This window comes from Aspergillus karnatakaensis (assembly GCF_047715665.1).
Source record: "Aspergillus karnatakaensis strain CBS 102800 unplaced genomic scaffold BJY04scaffold_9, whole genome shotgun sequence".
Lineage (NCBI taxonomy): Eukaryota > Fungi > Ascomycota > Eurotiomycetes > Eurotiales > Aspergillaceae > Aspergillus > Aspergillus karnatakaensis.
In genome coordinates, this window is record NW_027395721.1 from 648,354 (window position 1) to 668,800 (window position 20,447).

The window sequence follows — 20,447 nt, forward strand, 5'->3', positions numbered from 1 at the left end:
ATAATGGCATTGAAATGCCGGACAAATAGGGAGGCTTTTTACTAGGTAATGTCTGAAGATAAACGTCATAGGTCTGAGGGAATATCGAGTTTCGCTTCAACAATAATAATCCGACATTTCCGCACGGGTAAACTTCGAGAAAAATCTTCCACCCACCCAAAGAAGGCTCAATTCTGGCTCATGGAAGGTTCTATTGAGCACGAGAACTCGGCCAACCGTGGATCATGCCTGCCATATCCCATATTTATCACGTTATCATCAGCACGGCAGAGACAACCGTGCCGATTCCCGTGTGCAATTTCATTGAGGATAAGGCGGCCGATAAAGCCGAGGTTTACGCCCGAATTCCGATTCCCCAGTCCCAGTCTCCATAATCTGGAACTAGCTGTAGCACGGTGATCTAGCTTCTCTAAGAAGGAACTCAAACCGCTCCTCCACGTATGCAAAGCTAGATAGGATATCACGGCAACTTTGGCTTGAGCCTGGGACTCTGAGTCTATCATCTTGGGAGGAGTGAGCGATTAATATGCCCGCTCTTCTGGGCACGGATATGCACACCCGCGGACGAGGGAATGTCCGATTCTGCCGACGGTCGGAGTTTCGTTCCCCCTTGGGAAGTAAACTCGTTAGCCCAGGCTGCGGGTGCTTGGGACAAGAGAACCTGCATCCTACGCACGGAGACTATCCACGTCGCCAAGGGAAGTATATCGACATCTTAATTCCTAGCGGTGGTGATCCTGCTCTTCCCTTGGATAGCAGTCGTATGCTCCGGGTGAAGGGGAGTTGTTGCTCGCGAACTCGTAGAGGATTGTCCGGGGCGGATACGAAAACGACCGCCAACAATCTCACCTTGCGACAGCTAGTTTGGGGTCAAACTGTATTGGCAAATGGTATTTGAAGCCGTCTGGATGAGTTGTTTCTTGTCGCGCCTTGTCAATTGAGTAGTTCCCGTCTTCTTCTCGTTGCCTCCAACTCTTTAACTTCTTTCGGACGTGAGGCATATTCAGTCGGGATCGTAGCGCCTGCGCCTGCAGGTCGTCGTCGTTGTCGTCGTTTGACCGTGGGGGTGAAGCCATCCAATCCTTCAGAAACGATAACACGAATCATGATCGTCAAATATGGGGAAGTAGATGAATGCGCCTCAATTAATTGAAGCTGCCTACCGACAAAGCGTCAACCAACCTGTGCGATAGCTGCTTTGCAATTGCTTTGCTCTTGGCGCTTGGCATTTGCTTTCATTTGTAGCAGATGGTTGCGTGTTCCGCTCGTCAGGAAGCCATTGATTCAGCGCATAGCATTGATGATGCCCCAGTCCAGCTCCTCGCCTGATTCGCGATGATGAGTAGAGCCATTTCAACCTCGGATTTCCCTCGAAGGCTCAAGTCTCAAAGCTGTTCTGGGCTGGGCAAGCAGAAAATCCCTCACCAAAGATCACCGATGCGACAGCTTGGCACGGGCGATCGTCTACGGAGTAGTGGGGAGCGCCTCTGACGAGTGAGGAGATGCGCCGTCACCTGCATCATTATTCATTATTATTATCATAAATTAATTTGCTGTTGCTCTTACTTAATTCCATCTAGTTTTCCTACTTGGGATTAGCGTGTACTCGCAATTGAGATCACGGTGTGTGGGCATAGCTCCTCGTGCTGTTTCCTCTCGTACGAGGTAATACGCCTAGTCTGGTAAACTACTGTAGGTACAAGGAGCCAAGACCAGACCGGAGCTCAATAGTCGATGCTGGGGACCATATCTTGGAGAAGAAGAGCGATCGCAATTCGACATCATGCTCAAGCAGCTCAATGGTTCTATTAATACCAAGACCCCTTATCTGATAGCACGCGACTCGCTGAGCAAGCGAGGAGGTTGATTACTATTTCCTCCTCGGTTGAACACTTGAATGTAAATCAACTCCGTTTCTTGGTCTTTCGAAACTCCATCTTCTCCATGTAAGATGCTCTCGTACCGGTACGGGGTTCGCGGTTCAGTATAGCGAGCCTTATCAGGAAAAGCACCGTCCGGAATAAACCGCTAACCGACTTGGGGAATTCGCTTCATTGGGGCCCCGAGGCCGCTCTACAGTGCGCTCATTTCGCACTCACCGCGTCTCCGACTATGAGACGCACACGCTCCCTTCACGAAGAGGTCCGCTAATTAGGGGGCCAGAAATTGATATTACCGCGAAAGTTACGCGAGCTCGCGTGCGGTCACTCTCCGGGTTGCCACCAGCACGGCCGTGGCAATCATCGGGCTGCCGATAGATTTTTCAAGAATGACGTAGACTCGGATTCTAATGGAGTCAATTGGCACCGTGGACGCCATGCCGGCATCCGATCAATCCTGCAAAGGTGGTCTGAGCATCCTGGGGGCCATTCAGTTTGAAGTAAAGCGAGTTCTCTCAAGTACGGATATGAGTGAGTGAATTTGTTGTTTTCGGCCCTGCAATGATATGCGACTGGAATGCCGCTAGACCCACGAAAAGCCTTCTAGAAAACGTCGAGAACGGAACAGACGGAGTCTTGGTTCCTGAGGTGGCCTTCCAGAGACCAGTGATGTTGGACGTTTTCGTCCATCGCAGTGGTGCAGGTGGCAAGTGGGCAACCAGTGAGAGCAGGGTGAAATCATCCCGCTCTTCTGACTCTTGCCTGGTGGAACGGTATCAAAGTTCCTCCGTCGCCGGAAGAACTCCGCGCTCTAGGGCCAAAGGAGAAGGAAGGCGATGGCCTCACTTTTGGTGGTTACGTTTGCGCGATATAATGAGAGCTGCTAATGCTATTATTGACTACCCGCACGATCAAGCGGGGTGGCTATTCAACTGCTTCGTTGTCGACTCGAGTCACTTGAAAGTTGAAGTCTTGCCATGACACTACTACGGTGTAGGTAGTCTGGATTGCCTCTCAAGTCACGTGTTACTTTGTTACTGGGAAAGATGGGCAACCAACGATCAACAAGATTTTACCCCGAGTGCCTCAGGAGCAGTGTTGAGGTATCTACTCCGTACAATTCTGCACAGTACAGAACCTGGTGATACCACCGGTGAGGAGGCCTGTCGCAATTCATGTACTCTCTAAATTGAAAAATCTACCATATTATCTCTTCATCTTATACAGGCAAACTGGCTGTTAGAAGTTCATTAAACGCCCGACAAATCTCGTCGGGCTAACTACTGGAGCGAGATGATGGTTCCACGGTTTTCTGTGGGGTGTATCTCAGGAACGTGCCAGGCGCCTCGGCAGAAAGAGTTTGGTGCGAGACAGCTTGCCTATCAGCTCCACCTCAAGTCAGTACTATCGGCCCTTCGTCCAAATTGCATTTACTCCCGTCTGGCTTTGGGTGCGAGAGCCAGGTGCATTGCATCGATATCTCGTCATCTACTGGTTCTATCGGCCTCACCAATTGGACCTGAAAGGACAAAAGAGCTAAAGAAACAAAGGAGGAAAGAAGCTCAATTCAGCCCTGTGAGGATGAGTCCTCCTACACCCTTTTTCCGCAATCGTGACTTCAAGGGCTCGTAGAATGCTTGGCTGACGTGCCAGTACTAAGAATCTTGCCTCACTGGGATAAGCTCGCTGCAAGAAGTCCTTTTGCGCGGCGCCGGTGAGAATCCCCCGGAAACTCGATCGCAAACCTTTGCCGGGGTTGATGCGCACGGTGATAGCACCAGGATGCGGCGTCATGATACTAATGGAAAGCCATCCTACCAGGAGTGTCCGTTCGGGTTGGGGAAAACTCAACGAGCATGGCATCAGTCAGAGGATGGACGTCACGTTGGCGACTCCTTCGCATCATTTGGGATAAACGGGGAGGGGAGGATTGGCCGGCTAGCCAAATACAGCACAGTGAAGTCACCGTGGCTCTACAAGATTCGAGGAAACAGGGATTAAATTCACGCAGGAGAGGTTGGGACTCGGGAGGTGAGATTCAGCCCAGCCGCGCAAAGCGCTCTGTGGGAGGAAAGAGGAAAGAAGCTATCCAGCCGGGCGGGCTTGAGCTTCCTCATACCCAGAAAGGGATAGCAGCTTCACTCGGACCTCCTCCCAGTGCTGAGCGAGGCGTCTTCAGCTGCTGTCACAGACCGGTATGAAACCGCACGCGGTAAAATATTCTATTTCCACACCAATTTAACCGTCCAATCTGGCCTGGGGAAATGCAAGACTGCGCCAGGATTGGTCGGTCGGCCCGGCAGGGTCCTCTTTGCATAGGATTGGAAGTGAAATTTATACAATGGATCCAATCGCCTTCCTCGACCTCGCTTTGGTTATTCATATCGAATAGCTGTGTCCTTTCATCTGCATGTTGTCCCCTTGCAGGCCTCGCAACGTGGCCACAGGGCGTGAGTGCAATTGATGGTGCGACCCAAAGACAACTGAAATGCAGGGAATGGTGTGGAAAACCTCATCCACTCACCGAAACCTGGGGTCGAATGGTCTAATAAACCTGCCTCGTGGATTGAATGGCAGACTGGCAGCCACCACAGCAAGAGCCGGGGTAGAGCTGCCTACAGAGCTGCAAGGCAGCCACTTCGTGTCTCTTCGAGACGTTGTCATGAGAGAGGACCAAGTAGAAGAAGGAAACCCATAAGTCGTAAAGACGGATGATGATCCTTGGCGAATGTGTAGTCCAACTATCTGACCGAACGAGAGGACAAGCATTCTGTGTGGTAAAGCTTGGGGTCGGTGAGACTCGAGTCTCTGGTCTTCCCGCACAATGGCAGTTTGGACAAGGAATAATACGAGGGTGATGTCAGGCGATCTTCTTGCACCTGGTCCCCAATACCTATAATATCTACATGAATTGATCGGGGGTCTTGGTTATCCACGGAGCACGAAACACGAGGTGCTGGCGGTTTGCTAGAATCTTGCACGGACATAGTATGTTGTACTCTGGAATCCTGGATTGTTTTATCTCAGCCCTGCAGGTCTGACCTGGAGAACCATGTGGAGAGGTTCAGTTTGTCCTCAGCTTATATCGTGGCACCGTGGGTGACAACTTACAAGGCAAGGCACAATGGGTAACCGTTGACCTGCAGCCTTTGCAGGTCCAGCCCACGCTGACTGCATTGGAGAAAAACCATTCTGTAACGTGCCACATCTGTACGCCCTTCGTGTATGCAGAAAAGCTGAATCAATCAAGGATATATTCTTCGCCAAGTATGTCCCACTGCGAAGCCTTTGGATGTGCATGCCCAGTCAACCAAGAGCGTTGGACGTCCACTTCGTCGCACCAAAACCGAATTCGTCACCGAGTCCCGTACATCAATGCAGATCAGGGATGTGACAATATGATGATTATGATATTCACGATGAGCTCTGCTGGAGACGTATCCTAAATTCGCAGGAGCTCTGGTATGGAGGCAATCCTCCGACTGCGAGCCCGGAGTGAATCCATATTTGGACTAGAAGGTGGGGGATAGTCGTCACACTTTTGATGAGGCTGGAGAAACGCGATCGACCGGATGGCTGTAAACTTCAAGAGCACCTTCCAGGGGTAGGCCGTAGTTACTTGCAGAGTTATCAGAGATGATGAAATGACGGCGACGGTCAGGACGGGGAAAGGTCAAAGGCATCTGTGAAAAGCTCAGGATCTTGGCTGGAACGTGGGACTACTACTACTGCCATCATCGCAAAGAAAGAATGATCCGCTCGGGGTAGAGGGTTAGGAGGAGTTCCTGATGCAGCTCGTCTTAAGCTTCATCTTCAATTCGGAATTGCCGGTTAGAACCGCGGCCAACATGAGTCAGGATTGATAACTAACTGTCCAGCAAGAAAGGCCAAGTTGGTGATCCCTGAGCTGCGACATCATCAAGATTACTGATATACAAAGCGACCAAGAACAATAAGCATGACAGACTACCCTACACGGTATAAAGTACAGAGGTAGATTAGATTGATGACTGGTTTATTTGTTTGTTTTGACCCTGCATATCCGCAGTTGGCACACCCGCAAGTTCTTGCGCATCTCCTTGCTTCCTGGTTGGATGAGCTCGTGGCATGGTCTCGACCAGATAGATCATCATCTCGAATGGGAAGAATGTTTCCAGTAGGTAGCCAGAGAACTTGGTAAAAAGCTACTAGCGACAGCTATGAGCCTATGACTTCATGGCCTGAATCGTCAAAATTGGGCGAGCTCAGCAGAGCCCCCATGTTACAGCGGAAGGACGGTGATACCTACTTCATACACATACCTAACAGCCAGAGGCGGCGGAACGATTGAAGTCAAGACCGATAGTGTTTCTTGTTATTGTCTTGTTGCTGCCTCATTTCTGGTTCCATTCGAGTTTCACCACTGCAGGTTGGCGATTATGATTCTGATTGTATCATCATTTTCCTCGTAGAAGGCTATTATTACTCCCATCGTTTCCTTAGCCAGTCCGGGCAAGAAAATCGCGCATAGAAAGGGAAGAGCACAGCTAGGCCGACTCCAGCAGGAAAATTAACTAGGGCCACCCGCACGCGGCAAAAAGGGCTTTGAACGGGAGTTTGGACTCGACTCTTGATGCGGTATGAATGGTGGTATCGTAACCTCCTCAGTTCCATTTGCAGCTTCACTCCAGCCGGCTCGGCTCCTCTCTCCTCTCTCCTCGGACTCCCCGTGGAGATGTCCGTTTATCCCGTATTTTTACGAATAATGACAGTCAGCAGCCATGGATGGCATAATGCTCAGTAAGATCGATGCCACCACTACAGTTACGGTAGAGCGGAAAATTCTCCCACACCGGGTACCCGGGAATGGGACCCCCAGACAATTTCTGATTGCCTCCGAATGTTGAGTGTGCCCTGCTGGGTCAATTCGTCACCTCAAACTCTCATCATCTCGGAATCTGCCAGTCTGAGTACGAAGTCTGAGTTTGAATGGGGGGCAAACTCGGCACAGGTCTGCCGGTCATTAACAATAACGCCAAGCGCGATGGAGAGAGAGGCCAGGGATTTTCCCCATCAAGCGTGCGAGACAAGAGCGACCGGCGTACGGTGCCGTACGGAGTCTCGTACCATGGACTCCACCGACAAAGCAGCAAAGGGGAAAGAGGTGAGTTTTTCAGGTCGGAACTAGGCCGGCTCTGGTATGGCTGGCCCACATCGTTGGAGAAGGAAAAACCAAGTCCTGTAATGATGCGTGTGGTTAAGCGGCAATGTGTGTGTGCACTGTGCAGGAGTGGGAGAGGGTCAGGTCAATTCACGCGGCTTTCAGGGACGAAGATAGTCTGCGATCAGTGGCTAACTAATCCCGGCCACGCTAGTCATTTATGGTTTAGTCTCTAAAAATCTGGAAAAAAATCAAAATAAAAAAAACCAGAGGGAAAAAAACCCCAAAAAAGAAGGGAGAAAAAAAAAAAGTGGGCTTACGCACAGGGAAAGTTGCCCGCCCGTTGGAGCTTCAGGACGTGTTTGTCGTGGTCCCGTGAAATCCATACTTCCCCCCTCAATATTAAAGCGTCCTTCCTCCCTGCCCACCTCGTTCTCATTTCCCCTCTCTCCTCTCTCTCTTTCTTCTCTCTTTATAGGATTGTTCCGCCTTCTGCCATTCTTGCCATTCATCGTTTGCATCTGCTCTCATCTTCCTGGGTTCGAGAAGGCTTTGTGAGCCGAAGCAACAATGGCGGAGCGGAGGATTTCCTATGCTCCCGACGTCGAGAATGGTGACCATTCTCGTCCCACCGACTTGAACGAGGGTCCTACCCTTGACGAATATGCTGCTCTCAACCGCTACATTTCGACTGCTCGCGACAAGCGTCGTGGTTCGACTTCCAGTGCCGGTGCTCTCAGCTTGAAGAAGAGCAAGAAGCCCTGGTACAAGTTCTGGTCGAAGGGTAGCGCCGATGAGGCCGAGGAGGGCTTTGTCTGCCCCGAGGATTGGCTCGACACCGATCTGGCTACTGGTCTGCCCGGCAGCCAGGTTGAGCCTCGTCGCAAGCGTGGTGGCTGGAACGAACTGACCACCGAGAAGACCAACTTCTTCATTCAGTTCATTGGTTACTTCCGTGGTCCTATTCTCTATGGTATGGAAATCGGCTTCCACGAGCTTGTGCTCCGTTTTCGACCTTTTATCTGACTCAATGGCTTTGTTTAGTTATGGAATTGGCTGTTCTCCTCGCTGCTGGTCTTCGTGACTGGATTGATCTCGGTGTCATTATCGGTATTCTGTTGCTTAACGCCGTCGTCGGTTGGTACCAGGAAAAGCAGGCTGCCGATGTTGTTGCCAGTCTCAAGGGTGACATTGCTATGAAGGCTGTTGTCAAGCGTGATGGCCAGGAGACTGAAATTCTCGCTCGTGAACTCGTTACTGGTGATATTGTGAGTGGCCTACTGCCAACGAGAAGTATTCCCTGTTGCTGACAACATTATCACCTAGGTCGTCATCGAGGAAGGTACCATCGTCCCCGCTGATGTCCGCCTGATCTGCGACTACGACAAGCCCGAGGGCTTCGAGACCTACAAGGAATACCTCGCTACTGCCAACGACGACACTCTCAAGGAGACGGAGGATGATGATGACGACACTGGTGGCATGGAGGCTCGTCTCGGTGTCTCCCTCGTTGCCGTTGATCAGTCCGCCATCACTGGTGAATCTCTCGCTGTTGACAAGTACATGGCCGACACCTGTTACTACACCACCGGTTGCAAGCGCGGAAAGGCCTACGGTATCGTCACTGCTACCGCCCGCCAGTCCTTCGTCGGTAAGACTGCTGCTCTCGTCCAAGGCGCCCAGGACCAGGGTCACTTCAAGGCTGTCATGGACAACATCGGTACCTCTCTGCTCGTTCTCGTCATGTTCTGGATTCTCGCTGCCTGGATTGGTGGCTTCTACCGTCACTTGAAGATCGCCACCCCCGAGGACTCTGACAACACTCTCCTTCACTGGACTTTGATCCTTCTCATCATCGGTGTCCCCGTCGGTCTACCCGTCGTCACCACCACCACCCTCGCTGTCGGTGCCGCCTACCTTGCTGAGCAGAAGGCTATCGTCCAGAAGCTCACTGCCATCGAATCTCTCGCTGGTGTCGATATTCTCTGCTCCGACAAGACTGGTACTCTTACTGCCAACCAGCTCTCTATCCGTGAGCCCTATGTTAACGAGGGTGTTGACGTTAACTGGATGATGGCTGTTGCTGCTATTGCCTCCAACCACAACGTCAAGAACCTCGACCCCATTGACAAGGTTACGATCCTTACTCTCCGCCGCTACCCCAAGGCCCGTGAGATCCTTGCGCGCAACTGGGTTACCGAGAAGTACACTCCTTTCGATCCTGTCTCTAAGCGTATTACTACCATCTGTACCTGCGACGGTGTCCGTTACACTGCCGCCAAGGGTGCCCCCAAGGCTATCCTCGCCATGTCTGAGTGCTCCGCTGATGAGGCCGCCAAGTTCCGTGAGAAGGCTGCTGAATTCGCCCGCCGTGGTTTCCGTTCTCTTGGTGTTGCTGTCCAGAAGGAGGGTGAGCCCTGGCAATTGCTCGGCATGTATCCCATGTTCGACCCCCCTCGTGAGGATACTGCCCACACCATCGCTGAAGCCCAGCACCTCGGTCTCTCCGTCAAGATGTTGACTGGTGATGCTCTTGCCATTGCCAAGGAAACCTGCAAGATGTTGGCTCTCAGCACCAAGGTCTACGACTCCGAGCGTCTCATCCACGGTGGTCTTGCTGGCTCTGCCCAGTACGATCTTGTCGAGAAGGCTGATGGTTTTGCCGAAGTTTTCCCCGAGCACAAGTACCAGGTCGTCGAAATGTTGCAGCAGCGTGGTCACTTGACTGCAATGACTGGTGACGGTGTCAACGATGCTCCTTCTCTCAAGAAGGCTGACTGTGGTATCGCCGTCGAGGGTTCCACCGAAGCCGCCCAGGCCGCTGCCGATATCGTCTTCCTTGCCCCCGGTCTCAGCACCATCGTTGATGCGATCAAGCTTGCTCGTCAAATTTTCCAGCGTATGAAGGCCTACATCCAGTACCGTATCGCCCTGTGTATCCATCTTGAGCTTTACCTTGTCACCTCCATGATCATCATCAACGAGACCATCAAGGCCGATCTCATTGTCTTCATCGCCCTCTTCGCTGATTTGGCCACCATCGCCGTCGCCTACGACAACGCTCACTTCGAGGCTCGCCCTGTCGAGTGGCAATTGCCCAAGATCTGGGTCATCTCCATTGTCCTCGGTATACTCCTCGCTGCTGGTACCTGGATCATGCGGGCTTCCCTCTTCCTCGAGAACGGCGGTATCATCCAGAACTTCGGTTCTCCCCAGCCCATGCTCTTCTTGGAAGTCTCCCTCACTGAGAACTGGCTCATCTTCGTTACCCGTGGTGGCAAGACCTGGCCCTCATGGCAGCTTGTTGGTGCCATCTTCGTTGTCGATGTGCTCGCTACCCTGTTCTGTGTCTTCGGCTGGCTCGCTGGTGACTACGTCCAGACCAGCCCCCCTAGCCCCCACGAGTTCTCCGTCAACAACGATGTCGACATTGTCACCGTCGTTGTTATCTGGGCCTACTCCATTGGTGTCACGATCATCATTGCTGTCGTGTACTACCTCCTCACCATCATCCCTGCCCTCGACAACCTCGGCCGCAAGAACCGCTCCGTTGTCGACACCAAGATCGAGAACCTCCTTGGCCAACTCTCCAAGCTGGCCATTGAGCACGAAGTTGATGCCCACGGCAAGTCACGATACACCCTTGGCGCTCGCGCTGACGCTGAAGAGGATGAGGAGTAAACGCATTTGCTTTAACTCTCATTATCTCACTAATTTCCTATCATCTGGATATCACTTGCTCATACATGCATAAGCTGGATCCCCGGCTTTATTACCCCGTATTATAGACTTTTTTTTCCCCCTTATTACCCTTGCTCTAAGTTGATAGAGTCAATTTTCTTTTCTTTACATGTATGTATGTGGTTAATAGTGATAATTTAAGCTCAAAGGGTTCAAGAATTATTTCTACTGCTTCTCTTCTCTCGCCTCTTCTTCTCTTTTGTCTCTCTTCTCAACATGGGTATCAACTATCAAAACCCTGAGCATAAGACTTGCGACAAGGTGAAACTACTGAGGGACTGACCTTTCCCAGTTTGGAGACATCGCCGAGCCTTGCCCTGGTGGATGGAGTTCGCGTGTGCACAGAGACACGCTAAGAGAATAGTGCTGGCCTTTGTTACCCACACCAGTTCCTTCTATGACGATTTTACCCCTTTTTCTTTTGATTGCTTGTAATATTTGGATCGGCCGTGCAGCACTGCAGCCCCATTCTTCTTTTGTGAGCTTCGTTGTTCCTTGCAAATTGCGAAGAGAGCTCTCGGAGTCTCACCGAGGTTTCTGTTTCAACCTTTCAGGGCTCCATCTCTTCGTGGGCTGGTCGTGTGCTGCTGGGGGCCTGGGGCCATGGCTTGACACCATTGATGACGAATCTTTGAGTGTTGGGTTGGTTCAAAACTGATTGTGCGTCATGAAGCTGTACTCCATAGTCATAGAGACTGATAATGAGAATATGATGGTTAGATAACGTTCTGCCTGAGGCACCAAGTTACACTCTCCGTGCCTGGAAAGCTTCCTCAAGTCTCATCCTCATCGCTTTCCAGTCTGTCCAGCTTCAAGCATTCTCTCGAACATGCATCCTCTCTTGTCTAGACTCCTACACCAGGTTTGATTGAGTGAGCTACACCACCCGCAAGAACACCATTGCGGGATGGAGTTAAGATTCGCTCCCAGCCGTGGGATTGACCAAACTCATGACATGGCAAGATACTATCCTGAGTCTTTTTGGCCCTCGTTGGCCCCGCTACTGGAGTTATGTACCTAGCTTACCTCTTGTCAACACGCCAGAGTCGACCAGAAGTAAGCCCCAAGGACAGTGGCATACTCTCGCCCTCTAACTTCAGGGCTCACTTTGCCATACCAGGCTGCTGCTGATGCGCTATTGGTTATGTGGACTTTCACGCGCACAACATGAATTTCCTGGATACGTGGGCTGACTTTCCTGATAGACACGCTCAGTTTCAACCGAGCAAATGGCGGCTTCGGCTATTACGGGTTTTGTTCGTACTAGGACACTGTGCGTTGTCGCTTTGTTTGAACGCTGGAAAGAAGTTGGTCTCTCAACATTCTCAGGTATATGCGGGCAACTAGGGAACGCATACTGTTATAAGAGCATTGTCAGACAAACAGACTCCTATTGTGACTTCCACATGGATGCAATCATTCAAGACCCTCTTCCGCAATTGCGGCAGTGGGATGGTAGCATCGAAAGCACGAGCAAGGCCTTTGAGAACGATACGGCGCCTACATAGTTGAAATATCGGGGAAAGCTGCGAATGCATCTACCCTCGCCTGATGGTATCTTATACTTCGGTCTGTCCAGAAGCGCGGAGCTGTTTGGTCCAGGTTGTATAGGCGCCAGTTGCAGGGCTATCCACCGAGTCACCAGCTTTCCTCTCAACCTTAGGGATGGTCGGCAAATTCCCCCTCGGGCAACCGTGGTATAGCCTGCATCGCTCCATAATTCATATACACCTATGGGGACGACAGATTGCTCCCTTTGATACATTGACTGGGTTGTTGATGGCCGAAGCTGGCTCGCGAACGAGGCATCCCAGTTTCACCAGCTGCTCAATCGTCTTGGATGGGAAGGAATACGCCCCATACGGTTCCTCAAAGAATCATTTCCAGGCTCGAGATGGTAAACCAGGCAATATTGACCGGATTGACTGGCATGCATAACCTCAAATGTACGAACCAACAACCACCCCGACTATTCAGCTCATCCCGCTCCCCCAATAATCGGTGTCCATATTCCTCAACTTGCCCTTCTCGGCCAGGAAAGCAGCCCCGGTATCAGCCCAAACCTCATACGACTTGACCTTCAGTTCCCCCTTGTCCTTGCACCCCTCCCACTCCTCCTCCGCCAACTCAACGCGATATGCAAAGATCTCAACCCACTGCTCGCTCGTCAATTTGTTCTCCCACACTCCTCTGCCTCTTAAGCAGACTGTCTTTTTCTCTGCATCCACGACCCAGTCACACTCTCTATTGAACTCCATCTCTTTGATCCGCATCTGCCGCTCCACCAGGGTGAAGTACTCTCCCACCCCCTTATGGCCTCTGAATGTTCGACCGAGAAAGGTGGCTAGTTTAGGATGTCCGTGCTCGTGAGCGATTGCGGCGGGACTGACGGTGAAAGTTGAGAGGAGCGTATTGAGGTCGGCGCCGGAGGTAAGGGCTGTTGTGAGGGCGGATGTAGCCTTGATGGTGGAGTCGCGAGGGTGCGTCATGATTTATATCGCGCTTGGGTTATTCAGTTGTAATGATTGAGTAGGTTCGGAGTAACAAAATGGAATCAGAAGCATAATAATTGATTGAGGCTGGGTTGGGTTAAAGTAGGTAGGTAGGTAAGTATACCCTAGTTCGGTTGAGGGGCGAGACGTTGGAATGACGTATTAAGAACGTCCGCAACAGCTCAGAACGTGGCAGGTTCCTGGGGCATAATCGACCGTACGTTTCTGATCCAAGGGGAATGCGCTCGAGGAACATTGGGCCCATAGCAGGCGCGTGCTCTGGTAAACAATAGACTACAATCTATATAAGCATCGACCTGAGACCAAAGCTCGTAGAGCGCGTGGCGGGCAAGGCAAGACAAGAGGCGGCTCCACTGACAGACGGCCCGAATTTGGGGTGATGATAGTACTATAGAGAAAATACAGGGTCCCTGACTCCCTGCGCAACCCCTGCCCTAGGCGAAAGCAACTGACTCCCCATTTTGAATGACCCTCCAAACTCCGCGCAGCGTAGTAATTCACATACAGTATGGGCAAGTGTAGAAGAGAACTAAGAAACAAAGATTGAGCCGAATCTGCCAAGGTAGGTATTGTTACTGGCGCCATGACTTGCCGCAATTCATGCATGTGCAGAACAATGTCATCGGTTCGTCAGCGCTGCGGGTCTGCGCCTCGGTATAAGTCACTTTCCGCTGCCCGCATTTACCACACTGCAAGCTTGTACTGATACTGCGCTCGGCCTGGGCCACCATTGCCTTGTCCATGTTCTCCTTCTGAATCTTTGCGTCCTTTTCGCGCTGTTCCGCGGATCGGAGCTCGTCGTGTGTCATTTTCACAAAGTGCGCCGGTGTCACCTCGCTGGTCAGAACACGCACCCGAAGCGTCGGATTAGATTTATTCTTGAGGTTCTGGAATAGACTGCGGATCTTGGTGCGGTATTTTTCTTTTGTTTCGGGCCCGAAAGCATCGAATGCTGCCGCTTCGACTGCTGTAGCTTTGGAGAGCACCAATCGGGGGGGCTCTGTTGAGTTGAGGCAAAGTCCGTCGTATATGAGACCGATGCAGTTATCGCGCGCTTTGTTTCCGGTTTGCTTGGTGTCAACTCCATCCTCTTTCCAGTTCCGCTTTTCCGGAGGTACTGATAGAGATGATTGCTTATCGGACGGTGTCGCGCTGGCGGGTGAAGCGATTCCGTTCTGTGGTGGGCGTGGCGATGCGCTGGATCGTTGGCTACCTCCTGCTGATCCGCTCACCTTCTGCTTGTTAACCTCATTGCGCCATTTGGAAACAATTTCGCTTGATAGGCGTGCCACATCCGAGGATTTGTGCTGCTTAAACTTATTGACGATGATTCCGACGCGGGTGGATCGTAGAAGATCCTCCGTTGCCTTTACACCTTGCTGCAGCTCCTTCAAAAGCGAAATGATGTTGGCCGGGGGTTCGTTCTGCGTCGCAGCCTTCGTGAGCGCCTTGGCCTTCAACTCGATTTCCTTCGCGTCAAGAGCCATGGTGGAGAGTGAGCGGGGTATAGGATAGAATCGATATGCTCTAGGCACCTTCGATGGTTAGTTCAAAGATAATGACATTATGGGGTGCAAAGCAGGTGTAAAAAGATTTGGCGCAAAGCATATATTGGGTTCGTCTCGCGCGACAAATCTTGAACAGTAGAGCACCCAGAAGAATCTTCAGTGTTGGAGCAATTCAGAATCCTGAAGCTTCCTTCAGGTTTCATTCGTTGTCCTTATCCTTGGGATTAGACCAGGTATCAGGTTTTCGCCCACCGCGGCTCAGTCGCACGTGCCAGCTAATGCTTGACTCCAGAGCCTCAAAAGATGGAAAATATGAGTCCGACATCGTTTCCCAGGTATCAAAAGTGAGACCCCCAGATCATGAGACGAGCGAGCGCGGAGGAAAGGCAAAGCCGTGGGATGAGATCACACTTACCCTCAAGGGTCAGGCAAGACGGAATGGGAGCCCGGAAGCTGAGCTGGTAAACGTAGGGCTTCGCGAAAGGTAAGAATGGATCTCACACCCGTACGTTAGTTGAGGTGGACGCGATACCTTTGAGAAGGATGATGGCAGAGGAACGAGAGGTGAGAGTTAAAGGGAAGTGGTCAAGATGGTTACGGAAGAGGAGCTCCGATTCTCTGTCAAGGCGCCAAGCCTTGGATTACCTTTCCGGGAATAGTGAGCGATAAGCTCTGAAGAGCATCTATAATGACTACTCCATGATCATGGACAGGACTCGTATGGCACAACTAGTATTATTTTTCTTAAGTAGTATGTACAGAACTCTGTGATAGTGACACGCCCTGTAGGGCTACAGAAAGTGGGCTATTCGATCCTTCCAGTGGTTGGTTAAGACTTGGAATGTAGGAAAATGTTAAGGCTGCATTGCGAGTCAACGGAGAGCACAAACCAGGGCGGGGGATGGCTCTGGTTGGTACTGACAAAGGCAGTATGTTAACGACAATGGCGCAGTGAGAAGCCTGCTTGTAGTAACTTCTCCTCGTCAGAGTTGAGTACATGCAAGCTTGGAAGCAACTTGTTGGCTTTTCAGCGTTCACAAAGCGAGTCGCAATTGCCTTGTACTGGAAAGTCGGGAATGGGGGAGGTGCGGGGTGCATCGCGAACAATCAGGCTGTTTAGTTGTGCAATCAAAGGCCGGTCTTGCCCAAAGCTTCAGCGAGTTTGTCGATATCCTTATCCTCAACTTGGGACACCTTCTCATTCTCAGCCCTCTCAGTATCTTTGACAAGCTTATCGGCCTTCTCCTCTTCCTCCTCCTCTTCTACCTCATCCTCATCCTCGTCCTCCTCTTCGCTCTCCTCTTCCAGCTCGTCTAGCTCATCAACACCCCAGGAATCCTCGGGATCATCATCCTTGCCATGTTCTTTCTGGCGAGATTCCAAAAGCTCCCTCAACTCCGTCACATTGTTATCATCCTCAAAGAATTTGTTTCCGTTCAACTCAATGCGGCGCAATGCTGGGAGTGCACTCTTAGCCGCATGTAAGAAGTGCTTAACGCCCTCGGCAGAGATGTCGTTGTACTGCAGTCGGAGAGTCTGAACCTTTTGATTCTTACCCTCAGCAAGGGCCTGTGCAACTTTCAAACCTCCGCGGGCAGAGAGCAAGCAATCACCCACACCGAGCTCACGGAGGGAAGTCCATCCACCGACCACAGCCGCGAGGGCAGTGGATCCAGTAATAGTAAAGGTGTTATCCTGCAAATCGAGCACCTCGAGAGCGCTAGCATGACGAAGACCCTCTTTCAAAAGATGAGAAATACCTTCTTGACGAATGCCATTCTGAGTCATCTTCACGGACCGTATCCCGGCCGCATGCACCTCGTACGCGCGCGCCCATGCGGCCATGCTGCCATTCTCGAGGCGATTTCGTCCGCAGACGATACTTTCGAGGAGAGGCACTTCCTTCCCGGATTTCCGAGCCTCATCTTTGCGCTCTGCAAGTTCTGTAAGAGCCTTCGCAATATTTGATCCAGCCTCAGGCCCCATTCCGTTGTTGTTTAAGACTAGATGGCGAAGTGGAATGTGGCGAGCGAGGAAATCGACCAGGGGCCTTTGTGTGTTGGCGCCGAAAGCATTATCGGAGAGGTTAACAGTATGGAGGGTCGAGATTTCGAGCAGCCCATTGAGAAGGAAGGTGAGCGCATCAGGAATCTCGCTGAGCAAACGAGAGGTGAAGATATCGGCAAGTTCGGCCACTTCGAGGCTCTTTTGCGTAGACAAGACGGCGGCAAGACGTTCGGAGGCTGGAACACCTAGAGTGTTTCCTCCAAGCCTAACTTCGGTAAAATCAGTGCTCTCTAACAACGGCTTAATGTGAGCCTCAATATCAGCAGCCGAGTCCAGCTTGAGTCCCTTGCCCTCGAGGGAGAAGATCTTTGGAGGGGCCATGGTGGGGTAAATTTCAGGGGAAAAAGCGCAAGTCGCAGGTCGGAAGGATGGAGATAATGAGGAGGTATTCTGCAATAAGTATACGGCGTATACAGATATTAAGGGTCTTCCGAAGTATTCAAGACAGCGCTGGGAAAGTAAGATATGGATGGAGGGGAAGGACAAAGGAGAGGCGGGGCAGTAGTCTGAACTTTTGTTCTGAAGCCACAGCAACGAAAATCAATAAACCAAAAGTCCGTTTGACGACAGAGACCAGTTCCGCCATTTGCCTCCGTCGCCCGCATCTCCGGCCGGAGTTGACTTGAGGCCATTATTATTAATCAGGCGAGCCTTTTGTCCAAGACAGCTTCAGATCATAAGTTCCATTATTTGCTATCTATCGGATCATTCTGTCCTTCGTCATTCGCTGTGTCCCTCCCGGATAGTCCTTTTTGTTTTCATAGGTACTATGTCGTGGCTCTTCGGTTCATCCAGCGGTAAGTTTACACCTCGGCCTTTCTCCGCATGTCGCATAACTACAATTGGACAACCTTCGCTAACAGTTAAGCTCAGGTTCGGCCGAAAAGACTCCTATTCCTGTCGCAACCGAAGCAGCAGCAGAAAAACCCAAGGTTCGTCCTGCAACTTCGAGAGGACAATGCATGACAATGCACCCCGAACTGACCGTTGCCTTTTCCTCCTATAGCCATGCTGTGTATGCAAACCCGAAAAGACTTCCCGAGACGACTGCATGCTCTTCTCCAAAACCGACGATCCAACGCAGGAATGCAAGTCCTTGATTGAGCAGTACAAATCATGCATGGCCGGTTATGGATTCAAGGTTTAGCTTCTACATCACAGGTGTTAAGAGCGAATGACGGTTCCGTTGGCGCGCATCTTCCATGACTTCGCGATGCGGACCTTTCTGATACCCCGCTGGGCAGCGGTGTGTGACGATTGTGTGTAGTATCAAAGGGACGAGGCTACCACCGGTGTAGTTTCATATCTATAATCGGGGTAGGCCTCGGCGGCATCGGCTTGGTGTTATGGTACTCAGGGTTCTAAACTTACAATCATGTATATTAACTAGTCTTCATTCGGCGGGACTGATAGGGTAAATCTCCAATTTTATCTCTGGTTTCATACATTGTTCGGATATTCAGTCGCTTAGCAATGCCTATGTTCAAACGGCGCTAGTTGTTTCATGGCTAAAGGGTATCAATGGGTATCATTGTTTAGAAGTCTAATTATTCGATAAGTACATGCCGCGCAAGATCTCATTGATCCTTCTTCCGAAACTCTTCCGCTCTGTAATCCATGCGCCGAGACTGACTGATCAACTTCCACAGACACCACATGTATGAGATTCCGAAGCCCCCGGCACCGATGAGAACATTAAGGACCACCCACAGGTCAGGTTTGCCAGGTGGCGGAGAGACGCATGCCTCTAGCACATGCCATCCTAGCATGGCGAGGTAGAAAAGAGAATGTATAAGCTTTGTAAGCACATGGGGTTCTGTGTTTGTTTCCGACTCCCCGGAGGGCCTCTGATGGCGGTAGATTTGCCACGATGTCGGAGGAAGCCCCAGGAGATACGCCCAGAGGTATGTGATAATGAAATATGGCACCTGGAGGCCGTCGCGCTTCAGGAGCGGATACATTGTCCACGAACCAAGGATGTTCGCCCATCCCACCCATGACCGAATATCCTTGTTGAGTCCTCCATCACCAGCAATCATCAAAGTCATGGGGAGCAAGGGCAATAAAACGCTCTTTTCATGGACCTGGAAAGAGAAGAGGAAGAATCCCCAGGCGACGGTAGCAAAGGCAGGTAGAAGAACTGAGGCGCGCGGATGACGGAAAATGACAGTGCAAGGTATAGAGATCGACGTCAACGTAGCGCCAAGCGACACGCGCTTCAGCAAATCGGGTTCGAAGCGGTTGAGCTTGTAGAAGGTGTGGATAGCGCACCAAGCGTTCGCTACTTTGTCCTCGAAGAGACCTCGGGAGAATGGAAAGACTCGATGAACGATTTGTGCGAGCTGAAAAAGGAGTGAGTATAACGCCGAGTCCTTATCAAGCTGGACCGGAAGAGACTGGAGCAGCGGCGGCTCTGGCGTGGATTGAAGGTCTTTCCTGCCTCCGGGGTTGATGGCTCCAAGTAACAGGGGGAGGAAAAGAACGGCAAATGCAAGAAGAGTGACTAGCGAAATGGACAGAAGCCTGACGATCCTGAGCCGTGGGAAAACGCAGACTCCCAGGAGAAATGCAAATATAACTGGAGCGTAGTATAACGCCATTTGTTTGAACCCGAGTGCTCCAACAAAAAATATACATGCCCAGAGCATGCGTCCAGCTAGGATAGCATCTAGAGAGGCGACGAACAAACCTAGCATCACAGTATTATATTGAAAGTGGCCATGATCGATCAGTATAGCTGCTGGTTGTAGGAGGATAGCACTGAGTGCAATAGAGGATGGCCATACGGGGACTGCTTGCATGCGAGTATACCGTCGAAGAAATGTAACAATCGCGGGGATGTATACGAGGTACTCGGACACGATCACCGTTGCGCGCATAAAGACCTTCAAAAGAGGATCTTGACTGCCCCGAGAGGCATCGAGGGCAAACCACGTTGGCTCAAAGACCGAGCCACTAATTGCAGTTAGAGAGAATCTGTGACAGGTATGATAGAGTACGCTTACATTTTCCCAAATAGCCAGCTATGGTATGCGGTCAATGGCGGATAATCCAGACCCCAGTATTGCAGATCGTATGTATACCACTTTGATAAGGGTAGATGGATAGTTATCTCCATCCAGTGACGCTGCGCTTCAAAATCGCCGAACATTGGAGGAATACCAAAGCCTACTTGCGTTAGATTTGCAATCAAAGACTGAAGCAGTAGCGCTCACCTGAATAACCCCACAAACTGACAGCCCAGCGAAATAGGCCAACAGTCATTAGGACAAGAGGAAGGACAAGCCATTGCGAAACGCCAGCCCGAGCACCCCAGAGAAACGACACCAGGGGAAATGCAGGCGCAGACTTCCCCTCCCCAACATCTATGGTAAGTGGGTTGTTCGACCCGTTGAAGAAGGTGGCAGACTTTCTCTTCTTGCGGGGGCGATAGGAAGAAGGATTCTGAGGAGCCATCGTGGATAACAGACCGTCAATGTCCTTCCATTGACAGCGAGGGCCTGTTATGGGGAAGAAAGAGGTACAGGAAGAAGCTAAGGAGCGAGAGGACTCGAAAGTTAAAACGAACCGGGGGTCGAGTTGATGCCGGCAGTTGGAG

General features: G+C 51.2%; 6 protein-coding genes across 6 annotated transcripts; 2 read left to right on the top strand and 4 right to left on the bottom strand.

Moving 5' to 3' along the window:
* The first annotated feature begins 7,337 nt into the window (after positions 1-7,337).
* On the top strand, positions 7,338-10,918 carry BJY04DRAFT_182102 (uncharacterized protein). Its single transcript, XM_073710286.1, has 3 exons — positions 7,338-7,993; positions 8,065-8,288; positions 8,347-10,918. Exons 1-3 carry the CDS (start codon positions 7,591-7,593, stop codon positions 10,699-10,701), a joined length of 2,982 nt encoding a protein of 993 aa, XP_073574632.1. The 5' UTR covers positions 7,338-7,590; the 3' UTR covers positions 10,702-10,918.
* A 1,712-nt stretch (positions 10,919-12,630) lies between these two features.
* Positions 12,631-13,548, bottom strand: BJY04DRAFT_170861 (uncharacterized protein). Its single transcript, XM_073709233.1, has one exon. It carries the CDS (start codon positions 13,248-13,250, stop codon positions 12,735-12,737), a length of 516 nt encoding a protein of 171 aa, XP_073574633.1. The 5' UTR covers positions 13,251-13,548; the 3' UTR covers positions 12,631-12,734.
* BJY04DRAFT_170862 (transcription elongation factor DST1) lies at positions 13,549-14,911 on the bottom strand. Its single transcript, XM_073709234.1, has one exon. The coding sequence runs from the start codon at positions 14,759-14,761 to the stop codon at positions 13,847-13,849; it is 915 nt and encodes a 304-aa protein (XP_073574634.1). The 5' UTR covers positions 14,762-14,911; the 3' UTR covers positions 13,549-13,846.
* A 590-nt stretch (positions 14,912-15,501) lies between these two features.
* On the bottom strand, positions 15,502-17,345 carry BJY04DRAFT_182109 (GTPase-activating protein RNA1). Its single transcript, XM_073710287.1, has one exon. The coding sequence runs from the start codon at positions 17,168-17,170 to the stop codon at positions 15,911-15,913; it is 1,260 nt and encodes a 419-aa protein (XP_073574635.1). The 5' UTR covers positions 17,171-17,345; the 3' UTR covers positions 15,502-15,910.
* A 125-nt stretch (positions 17,346-17,470) lies between these two features.
* On the top strand, positions 17,471-18,296 carry BJY04DRAFT_182110 (copper metallochaperone COX17). The gene is made up of 3 exons (XM_073710288.1): positions 17,471-17,646; positions 17,723-17,781; positions 17,856-18,296. Exons 1-3 carry the CDS (start codon positions 17,619-17,621, stop codon positions 17,994-17,996), a joined length of 228 nt encoding a protein of 75 aa, XP_073574636.1. The 5' UTR covers positions 17,471-17,618; the 3' UTR covers positions 17,997-18,296.
* BJY04DRAFT_182115 (dolichyl-P-Glc:Man(9)GlcNAc(2)-PP-dolichol alpha-1,3-glucosyltransferase ALG6) lies at positions 18,226-20,432 on the bottom strand. Its single transcript, XM_073710289.1, has 3 exons — positions 20,065-20,432; positions 19,855-20,017; positions 18,226-19,804 (listed from the first exon to the last, which is right to left on the bottom strand). The coding sequence occupies exons 1-3, from the start codon at positions 20,303-20,305 to the stop codon at positions 18,427-18,429; spliced, it is 1,782 nt and encodes a 593-aa protein (XP_073574637.1). The 5' UTR covers positions 20,306-20,432; the 3' UTR covers positions 18,226-18,426.
* Between the last annotated feature and the right edge of the window lie 15 nt (positions 20,433-20,447).